This window comes from Pezoporus flaviventris, unplaced genomic scaffold (assembly GCF_033815535.1).
Source record: "Pezoporus flaviventris isolate CSIRO_AGI_PZ_B2104156 unplaced genomic scaffold, CSIRO_AGI_Pfla_v1 ptg000040l, whole genome shotgun sequence".
In the NCBI taxonomy this organism is placed as follows: domain Eukaryota; kingdom Metazoa; phylum Chordata; class Aves; order Psittaciformes; family Psittacidae; genus Pezoporus; species Pezoporus flaviventris.
The window spans coordinates 4,451,774-4,469,355 of NW_026892588.1; the positions used below are offsets into that span (position 1 = coordinate 4,451,774).

General features: G+C 37.3%; 1 protein-coding gene and 1 long non-coding RNA gene across 4 annotated transcripts in view; one reads left to right on the forward strand and one right to left on the reverse strand.

The window, feature by feature from the left end:
• Window positions 1-11,673, forward strand: part of LOC133275507 (uncharacterized) — a 37,090-nt gene extending 25,417 nt beyond the window's left edge. Inside the window, exon 3 of the long non-coding RNA XR_009745554.1 lies at window positions 11,578-11,673. This is a non-coding gene — a long non-coding RNA (uncharacterized LOC133275507). The remainder of the gene's footprint in view (window positions 1-11,577) is intronic.
• The window catches only part of BTBD8 (BTB domain containing 8), a 34,998-nt gene that overhangs the window by 16,297 nt on the left and 1,119 nt on the right, over window positions 1-17,582 (reverse strand). Inside the window, exons 1-8 of one of the 3 annotated variants that reach the window (XM_061465508.1) lie at window positions 11,642-14,167; window positions 10,120-10,391; window positions 9,104-9,221; window positions 4,571-4,660; window positions 2,621-2,701; window positions 1,549-1,645; window positions 841-929; window positions 530-632 (exon numbers count right to left, since the gene is read on the reverse strand). In XM_061465508.1, coding sequence (XP_061321492.1) covers window positions 530-632; window positions 841-929; window positions 1,549-1,645; window positions 2,621-2,701; window positions 4,571-4,660; window positions 9,104-9,221; window positions 10,120-10,391; window positions 11,642-11,724 — 933 coding nt within the window. In that variant the 5' untranslated portion in view covers window positions 11,725-14,167. Of the gene's footprint in view, window positions 1-529; window positions 633-840; window positions 930-1,548; window positions 1,646-2,620; window positions 2,702-4,570; window positions 4,661-9,103; window positions 9,222-10,119; window positions 10,392-11,641; window positions 14,168-17,582 lie in introns of those variants that run through there. The other 2 variants (XM_061465507.1, XM_061465509.1) reach the window with 2 other exon arrangements.

Below are 17,582 nucleotides of genomic sequence, written 5' to 3' on the forward strand. Positions count from 1 at the left end.
TGAATGCAGAGCTTTGAGGGGACCAGTTCCATGCTGTTATCAGAGAAGCAGAAGTTATGTATGCTATATGCTATACTGTTACTTTATTTTTTAAGTCAGCTTGCCTGTAAAGAAATGGTTTGTCATCACTGACAGCCAGCAATCATCTGAAGTCTGGGAAAAAAAAAAAACAATTTTTTCCAAAGCACGGGGAAGGACTCTCACAAATGATGTATGCCACCCCCCTAACATTGACGGAGCAATTTCCTGTTTCTTACTATCTGAACATGTAATGCTGTGCTATGATGTCACAGCTGTGTTTCATTAACTTGACTTGTATTATTATGCTGGACTTGGATGTGATTATCATTAGACTCTGTCCCATAAAGCATAACAACGACACCTGCACATCAAAATCTGGTTTTAAATTGTTATTTTAATGGGAAATTTACATAGCATAAGTGTACTACAGATTCAAACTTCTATATTTCTTATCTTTAATAAATTACATTGCTGTATTTTTATACAAAGCACACTATATACCACTTACCAAAGAGTTAATCAACATAACAAGGCAGTTGTTCTGAAGTTCAGTAGGTAAGCTGGCAAAGCTTTTCTCTGACAAACATTTTGCAAAATGTTTTCCTACCCATCTGTTGAAAAGAGAACCTTTCTTAGTTAAAGAAGGAAAAATGTTCTGTCTTCATTTGTTTTAGCGTACTCTATGTAGTGAGGAAAAAGATGTTTAAAATGTGAACATTTTTGTATGCTAAAATAAACCCAGTCTCACAAAATAAAATACTTTGAACAGAAAGCAGATAAATGAAAAACATAAACCATAATTTATTGTATTTTACTTACTTCATGCAAGCAGCATATAGGTTTTCCACTCCCAGCAAGTGAGCAATAGCCATACATTCTAATACAGGTTGGTGTTTTCCAGGAACAGGCTAGAGTTGTCAGCAAATTATCATCATTATTGTATATTCTGACTTACACTAACTGTACAGAAACACAAAATCTTCAGACAGAAGTAGTGTTAGCTACCATGGTATTTAAGTTTGTTTGCCTCTATGCAGAACAGGGAATTCATCTGCTTTCACATGTCAATAAAGTAGCATGCAACCTAGTGAGCCCAATGCATGAAAATGCTCAAATCTAAGCAGTTGTTTGAACTAGTTTTAATTGAACACAAATGTTTTCTAAATATATGAAATCTGACTTGCAAGTATTTCCAAATTCCTGTTAAGAACAATTGCATATATAATGGAATGTATTAAATGATACTCCATGTAACTTGATATATTGAATTAATCATGTGGAATAATTGCTTTTCATCACTTGTGGTTTTAAAGTTTCTATAAATAGGTGGATGATACCACAGGCCTTACTCCCATCATCGATCCCAGTGAATTTAGCAGATTTACACACAAGAATAGGGCCTGTTGACTTCAGCTAACACCTTGACCACACATTTGATAAGTATTTTGTCAATATGATGTGTAACTAATAGAATAAAAATCCTTCCTGGTCTTTACAGTTCACAAGATAGCATGAGAACTGACATACCTTTTGGAAGAAATTGCAGTAATCTCGTTTCAAAATGTAGATGGCTACTTCTTTCAACCCATCGAGGCCATACATATCTGCAATGCTCAGCATGCGACTAAAGAGGAAGCAGTAGCAAGAGGAATCAAAACTCATTTTGACGTAGGCATTCTGCTTGCAAGACAGTTTACATGCTAATTTCACCTCCTTGTTCAGTCATAATTTACCGCAGAAACAGACTGATAACAAAGCATGAAACTTGCCAAAGGATAGTCTTCGAACAGAAACAGGCATTGACCTAATCATAATCTCTCAACCACCAGCTTTGGTGTACATAAAAGTAAGCCTCAGCCACTGGTTGAGAAACTGCTTCTCAGTTTCTCTATTTTATGGCAGCAAGTGAAAAGGGTATTTGTCCCAGCAGAGTTTTGGCATTTTGTAGGTTTTTTCCAAAGATTACATAAAATGTTACTGACTGCATCACACCTGAGAATTATGTCCCTTCCAAATACTAAAAAGCAGTGAGCAAAATATTATTTGATATAACAATCAATACCATCATTTACTTTCTATAGTAACTCATTACATAAACATTGACATTTGGACATACTATAAACAATTCCATATTTTTATTTTAGATAGATATACCAACATTTACCTTGGTTGCTATATATAATCTTTGAGGGATCTAAGACTACTTAGCCTATGCATCAGTTCAAATGATTATTTAAAAAAAAATTCCAGATATTAACTGCTAAATATTATGACATATAGTATATATTATTCTGGAAACTAAAAAGAAGGTACATGCCAATTGGGACCTATTTTGGTATAAAGCACTCTCCTGGTTTTCACTGTCCTTATGTAACATTCCAAAAATGGCTGGCACACCTTTTCCCGTAGCTGACAAATAAGCAAGGTTCCTTCAGCAGCTTTATTTTTGGAATTTCCTCAAGTATCTTTAGGTGTAATGATCATATCTGACATCTTTGTCTTACACTACTTGAAGAACTGTCCTTTTGACTTTGAACTGAGAAAATACAGAATAAGCAAAAACTGCAATTGGAAAAAGAGGATAAAAGTTGACATATACCCAACATCAACTTTGTCTGGGAAGTCCAGAATACCTCCATATATAAAATGCAAGATGACACTCATTTCTACATGGCTTATGCTGCAAAAGAGAGAAAAAAGGCAAATAAAGACATAAAGTCCAGAATAAAACACACCACATTTCTTAGCCAAAAGTGGTTGATCAGAAGGTTGGTACATCATCCAGCTGTTCTGTGAATGGAAGTTAAATGATCTGATAAAATCAAAGGTATTTTAAACATTACTGCAATGTAAAAAGATCTAAATGGACTATATTTGGGGTGAATTTTGCTACTCAGTAGTCTCGCTGAAACTCTGTAATACTTTGAAAACAAGGCATAAGCAGACTAATGCTGGTATCTAGAGTATTTACACTGGTAGTATGAAGAAAGTGTTTTTTTCATCATCTCCAACCTCTTTACTAGTAATAAGTCAATTACTAAGCAACCCTTTACTTAAAAATCAGCTTATAAACATTAATTCTTGATTTTATGATATATTTAAGCTTTTCCTACAATTAAAATACCCCAAGTAATGTATACGTTAGAATAAATAGAATATAGTCATGCAGATTTAAGCAACAGACACCAATAACTACAAACAAACAGAGGAACAGACAAAAAACCCTCCTTCAACATGCTAAGAAGCAAAATCAGAGCACAGTTTTGTCTATATTAGTACACAATAGCTGTAAAATCAGCAAGGAGTTTACCCACAGTCTTGACAGGTGTTATATTATGCAGAATTGTCATTATTTCAGAGGAAGCCATATGTACCTTACTGATGAGTGTTTAAACAGACAGCATGGGAATCTGCACCAAACAGAAAACCGAACTAGAAAAAGTAAAATTATGGATATGATTCTTAGTAACAAATTATGAGACACTGGCATGGGAATATACTCGTATAAAGATTAACTCTTCTCAGGAGAAAGTGTCTACTGAAAGGTAAGGATGAAATTTTCTTAGCCATGAAGAAATCAATTGGACAGAAGTGTAAATATAAGAATAATTGTTGACTATCAGCTTCTCAACCACACTATGTATAGCATAAAAGCTAAGGAGTCAATTAAAAGCATATTGTTTTATGAGGATTGGGATGTTATAACCAAATGAACAGATAATTTCCTGAGTTTGCAGCAATATTACTACACTGACAGAAAACTAAAACAGTAACACAAGAAAGTATTACTTGGCCAAGCAATTTTATATTAGTTCTGAGCAGTTCTGTCTTGTACCACTGTAAGGTACACAGTTCTTCCTGGAGAAAGCCGAGTCAGTCAAAATCCTGTCTAAACAAAAAGCTAACAAGTATCAGTATTAGTTTGCTTTTAAGGAAAATTTAATCTATTTAAATTGATTTTTCTGATACTGAAAAGAACTAACCTGGCAGTCTCCAGTTTATCTATGAAGTTATAAGTATTCTTCCTACACTCACAGCTCCATTATTTTCAGCTCTCACACAGAAAGCTATTGTGAAAAAGGATACTGGTCAAAATTGTATTACTGCATGATGCTGAGACCATTATTAAACACTACTTAAGACATTTAATTGCTTATTTGTCTTCACATTGTAAATACACTCTTATTGTACAAATAGGTATGAAAAATTACACTGTTGAGACATTCACAGTACTTTTCATGAAATGTACAATGTGAAGTGAAAGAGGAAAATTATAAAATAGACCATGAATATAAAACAAAGGATTATTAGTTCCCTTCTGCTGATTAAAAAAGACTTCTTCCCTCCACCACTTGACAGCATTAACAAGTACTACATACGCTGTTTCATACTGAAGTCAAAACAGTACCTGGGAAATGTATCAGGTTGAAGAAAAGCGTCAAGGCAGATTAATCTTCAGAGCTCTGTACACAGCACAGTTGTTACATATTTGCAGTGATCTTAAATTGCCTACCTTTGCTCCCACCTGACTTGCAAAGAAAACACTTACCCTTGAAGAGTGATGCGCTCTTGGGAGCTTTCAGCCCAACTTCCACTCAGCATAGCAGCAAAGTAACTAGATCTGGCACATAAAATGGCCCTAAGAGAGAAAAAGTAAACATTATTCCACTAGATAACAAATATCTATTATGAGACTCTTTGATAATATTGACTTAAATCTTTGCCCTTTATGCATTAAGGTGTCATCGGTATACTGCATGCCTTTTCTTCAGTATGTTTGGAATTCAAAATATGCTAGAGGAAAACACAAACAGTACTCTAAATTTCTCAGTTAAAGTTTGTTTCTAGTATGACTTTGACATTCACACAGGGGGAATCTATCATCATAAGCATTTTTCTTTAATATGATACAAAATTCCAAATTTATTTACTTTGGTGTATTTACTGAATAGCAGTAAATAATCTTGTTTACATAGCCCCATTTTAGCCAAATGATTATATCCTGAATCTTTAAAAATTCTTTTTATACTACAAAATTTTTTTTAAATGAAGAGAGAAGCGTAGAGATTCTCCTACTCAAAACTGGCTGGCCAGCCCATCCTGGAAAGCTGACAAACTTGATCCTGATACATGATACAACAATATGACTGGTATTTCCAGAACTGCTTAAGAAAAGCTATCAATTACTTCTGTTTAGACTTACTACACTTATAAAAGGCATAACTGGTCATAAAGGGGCTAATTGAATTTACTTCTGCTTCTATCAAGGACAATAAAGAAACCCCAGACAGGTAGTCTGTGGAGCTCATTATCTGCACCTGTATCACAGTCTTCACAAAACCATATGGGAAAACCTTTGTAACAGGAGCTTCTTAAGGTGGAAGTGAAAGCGGAGAAAGGAAGAAAAGATAGTGGATGAAAACTGCTTTGTGATTTCAGCCTTCCAGATTTACAGCAGTTACAGTGTGAGCCTTTGTACATTTCATCTGGGCTGTTGCAGCCATAGATAATATTCTTATATATGTGATTTTTTTTTTTTTTTCCTGACACTTACTAAGCTTCCTGTTACTTATAAAATTAGGTCATGCATCTCCTTTGGCAGAAAAAGCAACGTGTTACAGTAGGCTTGAGAATCCTTTCTTCTACATGTGTTTGTTGGCTCTTAAAAATGTTGCAAAGCACTCTCATTTTGTGTAGGAAGAAGTAAGAAGAATTCTATTTATGGTCTCTTTTCTAGTTCTTATATATTCTGGAATCTCTCATCTCTCCTCCCTCCTTCTGCTTCAGAAGTCTCAATACTTTAAATTAGGGACTTCTTGCACATTCCTCTTGTGATTCACCCAGCAATAATAATAATAATAATGAATTTTTTACAGACTGTTTTATATCTCAGTGTAATATGTCCACATGTAAACGGGTATTAATTACATCACAACTTTGTGACATTCTGAAATCAAACATGATCTTGTTTTTGTAAGAGACAATAATACAATGTCATGGAGATGATACAAAATACATTATCTCAAATTCTGTCATCCTTTTGCAAATACATTTTAGCAATGATCAGGGCCAGATCAACTTCAAGGGCATAGCTGAAGTGAGTATTTCAGAGACTCATTTTAAGTCAGACAGCTACTTAAGTGGAATATGGACAAGTATGTATTACCTACATACACACTGATAACATTGTAACAAAATAATGGAGGCACCATATGAACTGGATGTCCATTTCTCCCTGCTTTCCTGCTGTCGTGGTTTGTGCCACAAGTTTATTACTGAACAAACCTGACTTGCTCCCCTCAGAGCTCTAAGAATACAACACAGCATCACATAACTTTGCAAATCATAGAGCAGCGCTGCTGACACTGTACAGTCTATTAGAAGTCCACAGGACTTCATGAGAAAGTAAGGAATGCTGAGATAAGTGGGTGGGAGAGAGTGGGGCCTTAAACTGTTTCGTGTTTAAGAACTTCAGAAAAACCTTAAAATAAGCAAATCATACTGGTACTTTCACCACAATGATACTCAAAGTTAGATTGCCCTTATTGACTCCTACCGTTCACATGATGCAGTACTAACACCAGCAAGTTCTGTGCTCGTTCAAGAGCATCCTTGTTTTCTCTGACGTACTGCCATATTTTTTGATGCTGGTTAGACTAGATACATTGCTCCAGGCACTAAGTGGCCTAAATTAAAGAAGCTCTGCTGATGGAATCTGTTGACTTCCTTTTTTCATTAAAGTATTTGTTTCTCTAAGTTACGAGCCTGAGAACATGTCTTATACTAGTGTAGACTGAGAACGTGTCTTATAATAGCGTAGACTGGAAGAAGCAAACAGAACTGATGGACAGTGGTAGAGCAGTTGATGTCATCTACCTGGGCTTGTGTAAAGCTTTTGACACTGTCCCACACAACATCCTTGTCTCTAAATTGGAGAGACATCAATTTGATGGATGGACCACTCGGTGGATAAAGAACTGGCTGGATGGCCTCACACAAAGAGTTGTGGTCAATGGCTCTATGTCCGGCTGGAGACCAGTAACGAGTGGTGTCCCTCAGGGATCGGTGTTGGGACCCGTCTTGTTTAACATCTTTGTCGCTGACATGGACAGTGGGATTGAGTGCGCCCTCAGCAAGTTTGCCGATGACATCAAGCTGTGTGGTTCGGTTGATAACCTGGAGGGAAGGAATGCCATCCAGAGGGACCTTGACACGCTTGTGAGGTGGGCTGATGCCAACCTCATGAAGTTTAACCATGCCAAGTGCAAGGTCCTACACCTGGGTCGGAGCAATCCCAGGCACAGCTACAGGTTGGGCAGAGAAGAGATTCAGAGCAGCCCTGTGGAGAAGGACTTGGGGGTGCTGGTTGATGAGAAAATGAACATGGGCCGGCAGTGTGCGCTTGCAGCCCAGAAAGCCAACCGTATCCTGGGCTGCATCAAAAGGAGCATGACCAGCAGGTCGAAGGAGGTGATCCTGCCCCTCTACTCTGCTCTCGTGAGACCTCACCTGGAGTATTGTGGGCAGTTCTGGTGTCCTCAACATAAAAAGGACATGGAACTGTTGGAACAAGTCCAGAGAAGGGCCACAAGGATGATCAGGGGACTGGAGCACCTCCCGTTTGAAGACAGGCTGAGGAAGTTGGGGCTGTTCAGCCTGGAGAAGAGAAGGCTGCATGGAGACCTCATAGCAGCCTTCCAGTATCTGAAGGGGGCCTATAGGGATGCTGGGGAGGGACTCTTCATTAGAGACTGTAGTGATAGGACAAGGGGTAATGCGTTAAAACTTAAACAGGGGAAGTTTAGATTGGATATAAGGAGGAAATTCTTTCCTGTTAGGGTGGTGAGGCACTGGAATGTGTTGCCCAGGGAGGTTGTGAATGCTCCATCCCTGGCAGTGTTCAAGACCAGGCTGGACGAGGCCTTGGGTGATATGATTTAGCGTAAGGTGTCCCTGCCCACGGCAGGGGGGTTGGAACTAGATGATCTTAAGGTCCTTTCCAACCCTAATTATTCTATGATTCTATGCCTGGCTACACTACATTCTAGAGATTTAGTACATAATCCTAATTCTATTACTTAAGAATTAAAACACCACACACACTATTATGACTTATCTTCTATAAAGGTATTTTTCATGTCAGTAATAACCCCCCCCAAAACATTGGTTTGTGTTTAGAAAATACTAAAAGAAGGGAAATTTTTTACAATCTCTCCTAGTTAGTTATATACTCAAAGGGAACAAAATACAGGCTGTCTAATTTGCTCTCTAGTTTGCTATCTCAAATGCAAACAGACTCATATCAAAGATACAAGGAATGGTACTGACACTTTAATTTGCTTTCCTAAGATAGAGAAGTCCAATAAGCCAAAGTTTTTAATTGGTCTTGGACTTTAGATCTTACAGGGACTCCTGACAATCTTTACACCCACATAACTGAAATAATGAAAGTAAAATCAAGATTCTGTATGCACAGATTGTGAGGAACAGAAAAAATACAATTACTGCCACAGAAACTTTCTACCTGCATTGTAATTTATTCAGTATTTATAGTTGAATATTCAGCATTAAAAGCTGATTTTTCATTCTTTCAAGAGCATGGATTATTTAAGAACAGGTTAGCCAAAACCTACCCAGTATTTATACCTAAGCATATAGAATGGTTCGGTTTGGAAAGGACCTTCCAGTTCCAACCGCCTGCCATGGGCAGAGGCACCTTCCACTAGACCACCTTGGTTGCTCCAAGCCCCATCCAGCCTGGCCTTGAACACTGCCAGGGATGGGGCATTTACAACATCCTTGGGTAGCCTATTCCAGTGCCTCACTATTCATTATATGAGCTTACAATGGCAATCTTACAAGTCCTAAAAGCACAGTTGTTTTCACAGTAGTTGCAGTTAATGAGATAAATAGTTTTCATTAGTATCAAACTATGGCCACTTCTCACATGAGACCTAAATCCTGTAACAGTTCACAGCTAGATAACAGCACCAGCAATAACTTTCTATAAATATACAGTACCAGCAGTGTTTGATACTGGAAGGATTTTGCTTGAAAAACTTTACTGTAAATACTTATGTACCTGTGAGCTTGAAACTCTTTGCCTTCTACGCAAATATTAATATCTGGGCAACAGCACTTCTTGTAGAGCATCATTAAGTCTTCGCCTAACACAGATGCAGTTTCTAGTTTGGAATTACCTGCAGATGGAGAGAAATAGCTTTTTTCACTTTGTCTGGAGCAGACTTTTGGCAGTACACAGACGAAGTGTTGGAAAAGAAGAATCTGACAATTTATTTTTTTTTTCAATATTGCATATTCAATCTAGAACTTTCCTTGAAGGGTTTTCCAGACCATGCATTTTAGTTCTCAGTTTGACTTGAACTATCAGAAACTTGTCCAGTGATTCATATTTGATTTCTATAGAAATGCTGTCGTTACTCTTTCGTAAGATTATGTAGCCAGTTCATTTCTTCTGAGGATCTGTTACCTCTCATTAAAGAAAAGTAGACTCTGAAGAAGTTCAGGGTCATGTAGTGCTACAAACTTCTGCTTGAACAGAACTGTTGCTTGATCCTGTCTTACTGACACAGCTGTAGCATCAAACACCTCTGGTATAGATGCAGTTACACATTTCCTTGGGTTAATTTTTCATTCAGTCATAGTGGGAAAGATTCTGAAAGCTTCCAAAATCCTCATGAAAAAACAGTGGAACTAGTGTAATTTGCTAGAAAAGGAAAAGAAAGGAGAGGTTCTGCTCTGTGGAAGTCCCACATGGTGAGGACTCAAGTTTGCTGTATTACAGAGAAAAAGAAAGGAGACAAATGCCAATGAACATGGCCAATGCCTGAGAAGTCCTTTCAGATTTGTTAATGCCACACACTGGCTGAGAACTACTCTTGCCAAACCTCTGCAGCAATGCATCTCTTTAAGGCGTGAGAGAATAAGGTAGACCATCACAAAGAATATCCATGCCAGCTTCAATTTTTGCCTGCATTTTTACAACTGTGTAAGTTTTTGAATAATTACTTGAAAGAAGAAAAACCCCAAACTGACAAAACCCAAAATAAACAAACAAAAGCATAACTCCAAACCTACCTGCAGTGGCTTTGTTGCTTTCTGCATCACTGACTACTGCTGGAAGTTCCTGTTCAATACAAGGTGAAGAAGCAACTTCTTTCTGCCCAGCTCCACTTGAAGCATCCTGATCAACAGGTGGTTTTATGCTGTCTCCAAGGCAACTTGCATTTGTTTGAGTGTTCTGAAGTGTAGCAGTGTTGTCTTCCTGTACTAATTTGGGTTCCAGTACTTTTTTAATCATAGCTGGCTCCTCAGCTTCTTTGAGATTTTTATCAGATGAATATACAAGCCTAGAAGATGACACCAAGTTTACTCCTGTAATTTTTAATAGAGCAAAATAAATATAAAGATAACTTTTTTGTCACTAACAAAGACAAAAAGCACAAACAAGTACTGTAAATAGAATGTAGGATCAGGTTAAAAGGAACACAGGTTTCTGTCCCTCACTCTGCTTTTATTAATTAAAACCTCCCTTTTGTCTGCTCTTTATAGCTCAACTATTATAATCATCTACTGGCAAAAGCAGAAGCAAGCAGTTTCATTAATGACAGATGACAGATTTATAAATCTTAGTATGATCAAGAATAGGCATTTGATTGTCCTTTAATATCATCAAATCTACAAACCCCAAAACATAAAAACCTTCCAACATCAAGGTTGCAAGTACAAAACCATAAGAACGGTCTAGATATAAATGAATGGTATTAGAAATAGAAATTTCATTTTCAAAAGAAGTACTTGAAAGCATGAAAGTCTGCAGTTAAGATTACCCAAGAGCTTTCACTTTGCTCATATAGTAATTCCAGCTTCCCACTTTCCCATCTGTTTCCCCAGCTTATTTTTGGCTTGAGATTTGGAAAGGCTAAAAAAGCCTGCAGTCTGTGACTGCAAAGATCTCGTATTTATAGAAAGATTGCACTTCAGTAACTTAATGGAGCCTGAAAAAGTCAATGTGAACAGATAATACGCTTTATCAGTGGTTTCATACCATATAGATGAAGTTAGCAAAGTTGAACAGAAGAGCTACAGTTACTTTGGATTTAGCAGATGTACTTATACATGCATTTAGTCGCTCATTCCCTGGCAAAGAGGCTTTACTGTTAATATTTGGAACATAGTAATTCTGAGTGTGATATTTGAACACTGTCCTCCAAAAGGGCAGAGAAAACATACAAAGAAATAGTCTTCCTTCTTGATTCCTGTATTTAAAAGATTGAGTTACGTAGATATTTTTTCATCTGTGTGATACAGATTCTCACTAAGAGACAGTGATGAGAAGGAGAGTAGGCAATTGGAATTTTAATATTTTATTGGATTTTGAAAATGTGTGACAAGAGTAATAACGTTTCACATTGAAAGTAAAAGATCAATGGACCCTTTTTAAAGGGGCTTTTAAGGTTGTTGTACCCAAACGTGCTTTCAGAACTCCTAATCTGTGAGCCTGGTCTGACCATCTATTGCTTTTCATATTTAGAGTGCTTTCCAGCCCAGCCTAACAATAGCATAAGGGAAAGACAAGTAGTAAGACATGCCACATTACCAAGAACAGGACGACAGGTTGCTTGCTTGAGCAAGTAGACTTTGCAATCCTTCAGAAAATTCAAGACCATGTCTGCCACACATTTTCCCCACTCAGTGTGCTTCTCAGTACTTAACATCTGTGTTTTACAGCTGTGTAGCAGTAGAGCTCAAGAACAGAAATTCAGAGTAGAAACCAAAATGACCTACAGATTTCAAAACTCCACAGAAGTATTCTGGTGTTCTGAAATGTTGTCTTCCAAGTTGTTTCTCCACATTAGATCTTCCAAGAAACGCCACTTAAGTCACACAGACTGCCTCTACTAGAAAAAAATCCAGTAATTCCAACTTTATCCCTACATCTTCACCAGGTGTAAACAAATACAGTCACAAAGTAAACTGGTAACACATACTGAATGTGAAAAACTGCAGGAAGATCTCCAGTAAGGGTTTGTTGAGAGAAAACTGCCATTCATAACATGTCAGGTTAAATTTGGACTGGAACTTTACTTATTCGCCTTTCTGTTGCTGCAGAGCTGTTGCGTATTTAACATGTAAAGACAGTAGAGATGGACTTTGAGAGAGAAGAAATTAGCAGTAACAGACATACTACTTTGCCATAAATTCATTATTACGATTTTCTTGCTTACTTTCTGCCTGTAACTGAACAACATATCCATAGGGAATCTGATAAGCTGGGCAATGAGGCAACAATCTCCTGGGAATCCTCAGGGTGTTTTCAGATAATCTACATAAGAAACCTCAGGAATGCATTTCTGTTACCCCTAGGCTTAAGTCAGTAATGGCATCTTTTCCATAACTAGAAACTGTACATAAAACAAGTGGCATGTTATTAAACCAGAAGTAAGTAACTGGTTTCTAGATCTAAAAAAGTTAACTCTATTTGAAATCAGATTTTTTTTCCTGTAAAGTCAAGGAAGCTTGATAATTTCAGGTAGCATCTAAAAATATGTCACAGCCCTGGATTCACTACTTCCAGAAACTCAGCAGAATACCTGTATATTAACAGTCCCTCTTAACACAAAATGAATTTTACTACTTTTAAAGATTCATAGAGGCACCCATTTTATGGTTCTCAGAAAACAGTAATGATTTTGGCACATCTTTAAAGTTTAGAAATTTTCCTTTATCTCAGTTAAATCCCATTAGATGTTCTTTCCAGAATAGAATATTCTGTGGTTTTCTAAACCCTGTTACAGAAAAAACTTTGCTTGGCAACATCCTTTATATTTTATAGGCTTAATTCTAAAGGCAAAGTGAAGTTTTCTAGACTGTCTTCTACAGAGTATCAAATGGCATCTTCCTGTATAAATAAAAGCTAGGGAAATCTTTCATCCACAGCAAAACACATGGCTTGGACCTTGGAGTTCACATGTTCTAGTGATAATGTTAAACCACCTCTTTTAAAACACAGTTGCTGTAAGAAACTAGTACCCTTACTGCAGAATTATGATCTGAATAGTTCTTCTTCCAAACGTCTTGATGTGACACCTTAGTTTAGTAAGTTGAAGTGCAGAAAATTACTATTCTATACAGTTAAAAATTCTTTAAATCACACAGAGGTTATCAGCAAGAGGTCTTAGAACCTGACCAGTTTTGAACTGAGTTAAGCATTTACAAGAAGCAGTTTTCATAGTCATTTGAACACTCTAAGAAGGTGCAAAAACATTCCAGTTCTTCCAACATATCCCTAATGATGATTAGGAAAGTACTAGATTGTACACTGTGATCAAAGAGCTTCCCAGAACATGCAAGCAGTATGGGGCTACTTGGATAGCATATGTAGGCATCTCAAAATGCACTTTGAAGAAAAGCATGTAGTTAGTGGGTAGCTTGCAAAGAACTAAGAAAACACTAAGCAGCCTAACCAAAGTTACTTTCATGCATCTAAAGATTTCATTCAGTTTGTTTTCTCAAAGGTGTCCTGAAGGTGAACACTCTGTATCTCTTAGGCTAAATTCCTTTGGGAAGTTTCTCTGCCTTAGAACTCTCTTCAAGGCCCACCTGTTTCTGTCAGTTGTAGATGCATGACTCCACACAGTCTTGAAAATGATAGTCTCAGTAGAAGACCAACCAAGCAATTCTGTTCTCAGAACAGCCACAGAGCCATACAAACTAGAATCAGTAACAAATCTTTATGCTCACTAAAAATACAAAAAACACAATCACAAAGAAATCCCATGTTAATAGTTGGGTTGAAAAAGAATTTGGATTTATGATCCACTTCTTTAGTACTTCCAGTGAAGATGTACATTTCTTTACTATGGGCCATACCCACTGTCTGCAAGAATGTAAAAATCTCAAGCAGATATGTTGTATGCCACTAGCAAACATGAAGACAACACAAATAAAAGGGAAGAGAAAGAGCAGGGTTTATTTTCATGAAATACCGTATTTAGAAGCACAAGGAGTCAATTTTTGTTATTTGTGAGAACACCAAAAGTCACTGGAATTAACATCATCATAACTTAACTTTTACTGAAAGCTGTTAGGACAGCCTCTCCTATTGTTCCAAAGTACTTGTTAACCAAATAAATAAATTACTAACTAAACAATAATAATATCAACTAATTAAGCACCCCACCTTTCAGATGCTTCCTGCAGAAGCTTCCACTTGCTCTGTGTGGGAGTTCTTCACTGAGAGCCCATGTGGGGAAGACATTTACCTTCTCTCTTCTTACCCACATTCTCCAAGTTATACATGCACACACATCATTGATACCACTCAAGAAGTGCTTTTGAGTTCTTAGACACTAGCTGTTTAAACAGGCCCTTTTATATGTTGTTATGGATTTGTTCCATATATGCCCAGATTTATAGAGCATTAGTAAAGAGATTACAAAGCAGGCTTGAACAAAAGCCATTAATGCCATTTTTTCTTTTGTTTTTTTTTCCCCTATCAGCTAGCAACACAGACTGTTCATGCTTAAGTCTATCAAAAAATCAGAAACTTTTTCCATCATAAATACTATGGATGGTAAGAAACTGCCAGCACAGAAGTCTGACACATGAAAAGGGGAAATTCTGCTGCTTGATAGTGTGTCAGTTTAATTGCTTGAAAAAACGATACTATGGTAACTTCAGAATAGAGGGACAAGTACAGGTGCCCAAAATGGGATATTTCCTTGGCACAGTAGGTGTAGTACAATTAATGAAAAGAGACAAAACAAATTACGTTTTCCTTTTATTTACAAGTTGTACAGATGTTGTGTGTTGTTTGCAGGAGGAACTTGGCATAGCACATACCAGAACGTCACAGAATCACAGAGCGATTTGGATTGGAAGGGACCTTAAAGATTATCTAGTTCCTGATGTTAATGCAAGTTAGGCATGTCATATGCACAACTTCAAGCTACCTTGATCACTTAAGACTCTTCTGTTTCTTTTTAGATTTGCTAGAAGAACCATCTGCTTGATTTTTCCAGCTAAGACAGTTGTTTTAACTTAATTGATTTCTTGAGACAAGCATTTCAGTAAATTCCTTCTCATGAGATGCAACATCAGCTGCTCCTCTGCCTCACACAGGTGCTGTTTAAATTTTCAGCTTCCTTGTGAAAGCCAAGCATCTCAGAAGATTTTACCTCTTAAGCAGCCATGGTCCCAGTGAAAGGTTTCTGCCCTTCTCACATTGGGCATAAATCCATGGCATTAAGATACTATGCTGTCCAAAGCAAGATGTTAATATCACACACATACCAAATATACTGTGACTTGACAGTTCAGCTTCTCAACTTCCTCTGAGAAATTGAGGTTGGAGATAAACATGTATCAAAGAAAAAAAAAAAAACGCAGCAAGAAAAAACAGGAAACTCATTCCTATTTATATGGAAAGGAGATAAGGCTGTCATCATTCAGCATGTATTTAATGCCTGTTTTTGTCAAATGAAACAAGTCATCACAGTGAAGGCTTTCTTTCCCCAACATAAAATCTAAGCTACAAGCTTCATGTGGCATCTTCTTTCCCTGCCCTCTTCTTTGCTTATTGAAGTCTAATTATTCTCAATGACTAATTTAGTTCATACTTATAACCACAACAAACAACTTCGTGCTGTAGTACCAAACTCAGACAAGAGAATATGGTTGTATGAATTAAAGCCATTAAGTTAGAACAGCTCAGCTATTCAAAGGAGTAAATTCTTTAATTCCCTAACATGGGAAATAAAGGTTCTGGTTCACAATTTGGTCTCAACTTTCTCAGCCTTCACTGTTCACTGGAGATAGGCCTTTATAGAGCATTTTAACTTCCACAGTTCTGGATTTATCATTTCCAAAGTCTAAGTCAGTCCCATCAGATTCCCCACGTTGCACAGCCTTCAGCACACAAGTGACATGTAGCCCACATCTTTTGTGATGGAGACAGAAGCCCAAAGGAAGTACATCTCACTGAGATGCATGCCAGATACAGCTTGTGAGAAAATCAAATCCCCAAATCCCCAAGGAAAGATAATTTTTACTTGGGAAGATAAAAGCTGAATACAAACAGGAAAAGGGAATGAGATTTTGTTACAGTTTTGATGAACTCTTCAATACTGTACTAGTATTCCACTTCTGCAGGGAAGAGGTATTTATAACCAGAAAACCTGGAAGCTTTGTAGAAGACTATAGCTTTCTTCCAGGAGCTCAACTGCAGCTACAGGTCGTTGTTACAACTCATGGTGGCAATTCACATGCTCCAAGAACTACTAGGCTAGCTTCCAGTAAACCTCAAGCAGTAATTTAAGGCATTGGGTTGAATTTGTGAAGATCTAATTAATTTGCATCTTAATTATAAGAAATCACTAAGATTCAGCAGCCACTGATACTAGCAGAAATCATCTGAACAATGCAATTAGGTTCTTTTCAGTCAAAGCTGCTTCCTTTCCTTGGTCCAAAGCGGTTCACTGTGGTCAAACTCCAGTGCATTCCGAGACACAAATGTTCACAGATTGCGCTACATTAGAGGATTCAAAAGGTGAAGTATCAAACAGTACTGAAACCTAAGAGGAGAAAAAACAACCATTGTGCAAAATGCACTTCATACATAGCTTAGAATATATGGGGAAGTTCATTTTCACAGTGAAAAGATAAAAGGTTTATAGTTGGATGAGCTGGTTTGGGTTTAAAGGTGCTTTTCAATAGTGTGCTTTTTGGAGAACATGCAGGACTCCAGAGATAATTACAGCAAACACAGAGAGAAGTGAAATCAAGTCTCAGTGAACTGTAGACATAGTAAGTGCTTACCATTAGGAAAGCAAAGGAGTGGTATAACAGTATATAAATAATTAAAATAATTATTCCAAATAATAATTTTCCAAATTAAAATAATTTGGATTGTTTTAAATTTACATGCTGCTTCTGCATGAAACCTTCTGAACCACCTCTCACATGAATGTGAAGCAAATGAACGAAATGGAAGGAATAATGGAGTTCAGAAAAATAGGAGACAAATGCCACGTTGTTTTGTTTCTTACTGCTTGTTCTGCTAATGCTCCTGCCAGATTTTGACAGCAAGCTGACAAATGCCAGTTTATCGGCCTGTTCCACCATGATGATTCTGTGTTTTACATGTTATTCTCAGGTCATAAGGTTTTCTTTCATATTTGTTATAACTTTAGTACCCTGAATACATCTTTTTAGCCATCTGCTGCCTTATTCACAAATATAAGGAGAGAATGAGCAAAACAAATAGGGAGAGGTTAGCCTTAGTTTTATTTTAAGCACTAAACTACAATGCATTCCCCTTCATTCTGTGAACAATCTCAAGAGCCTGTAGTGCATACATCCTGAATTCACCTGTAGTCCCAGAGTGCCTACTGCTTTGCTCCCACGCATGCTCCAAAGTGCCGACTGGCTCCAGTATCAACGCTCTTTTATAGGAGGAAGGTGGAACCACCACAGCTTTGTTCCAGAAGAGCCAACGCTGCTCAGTTCTTTGAAAGAAGGATTAGAAGCACTTAAAGGCA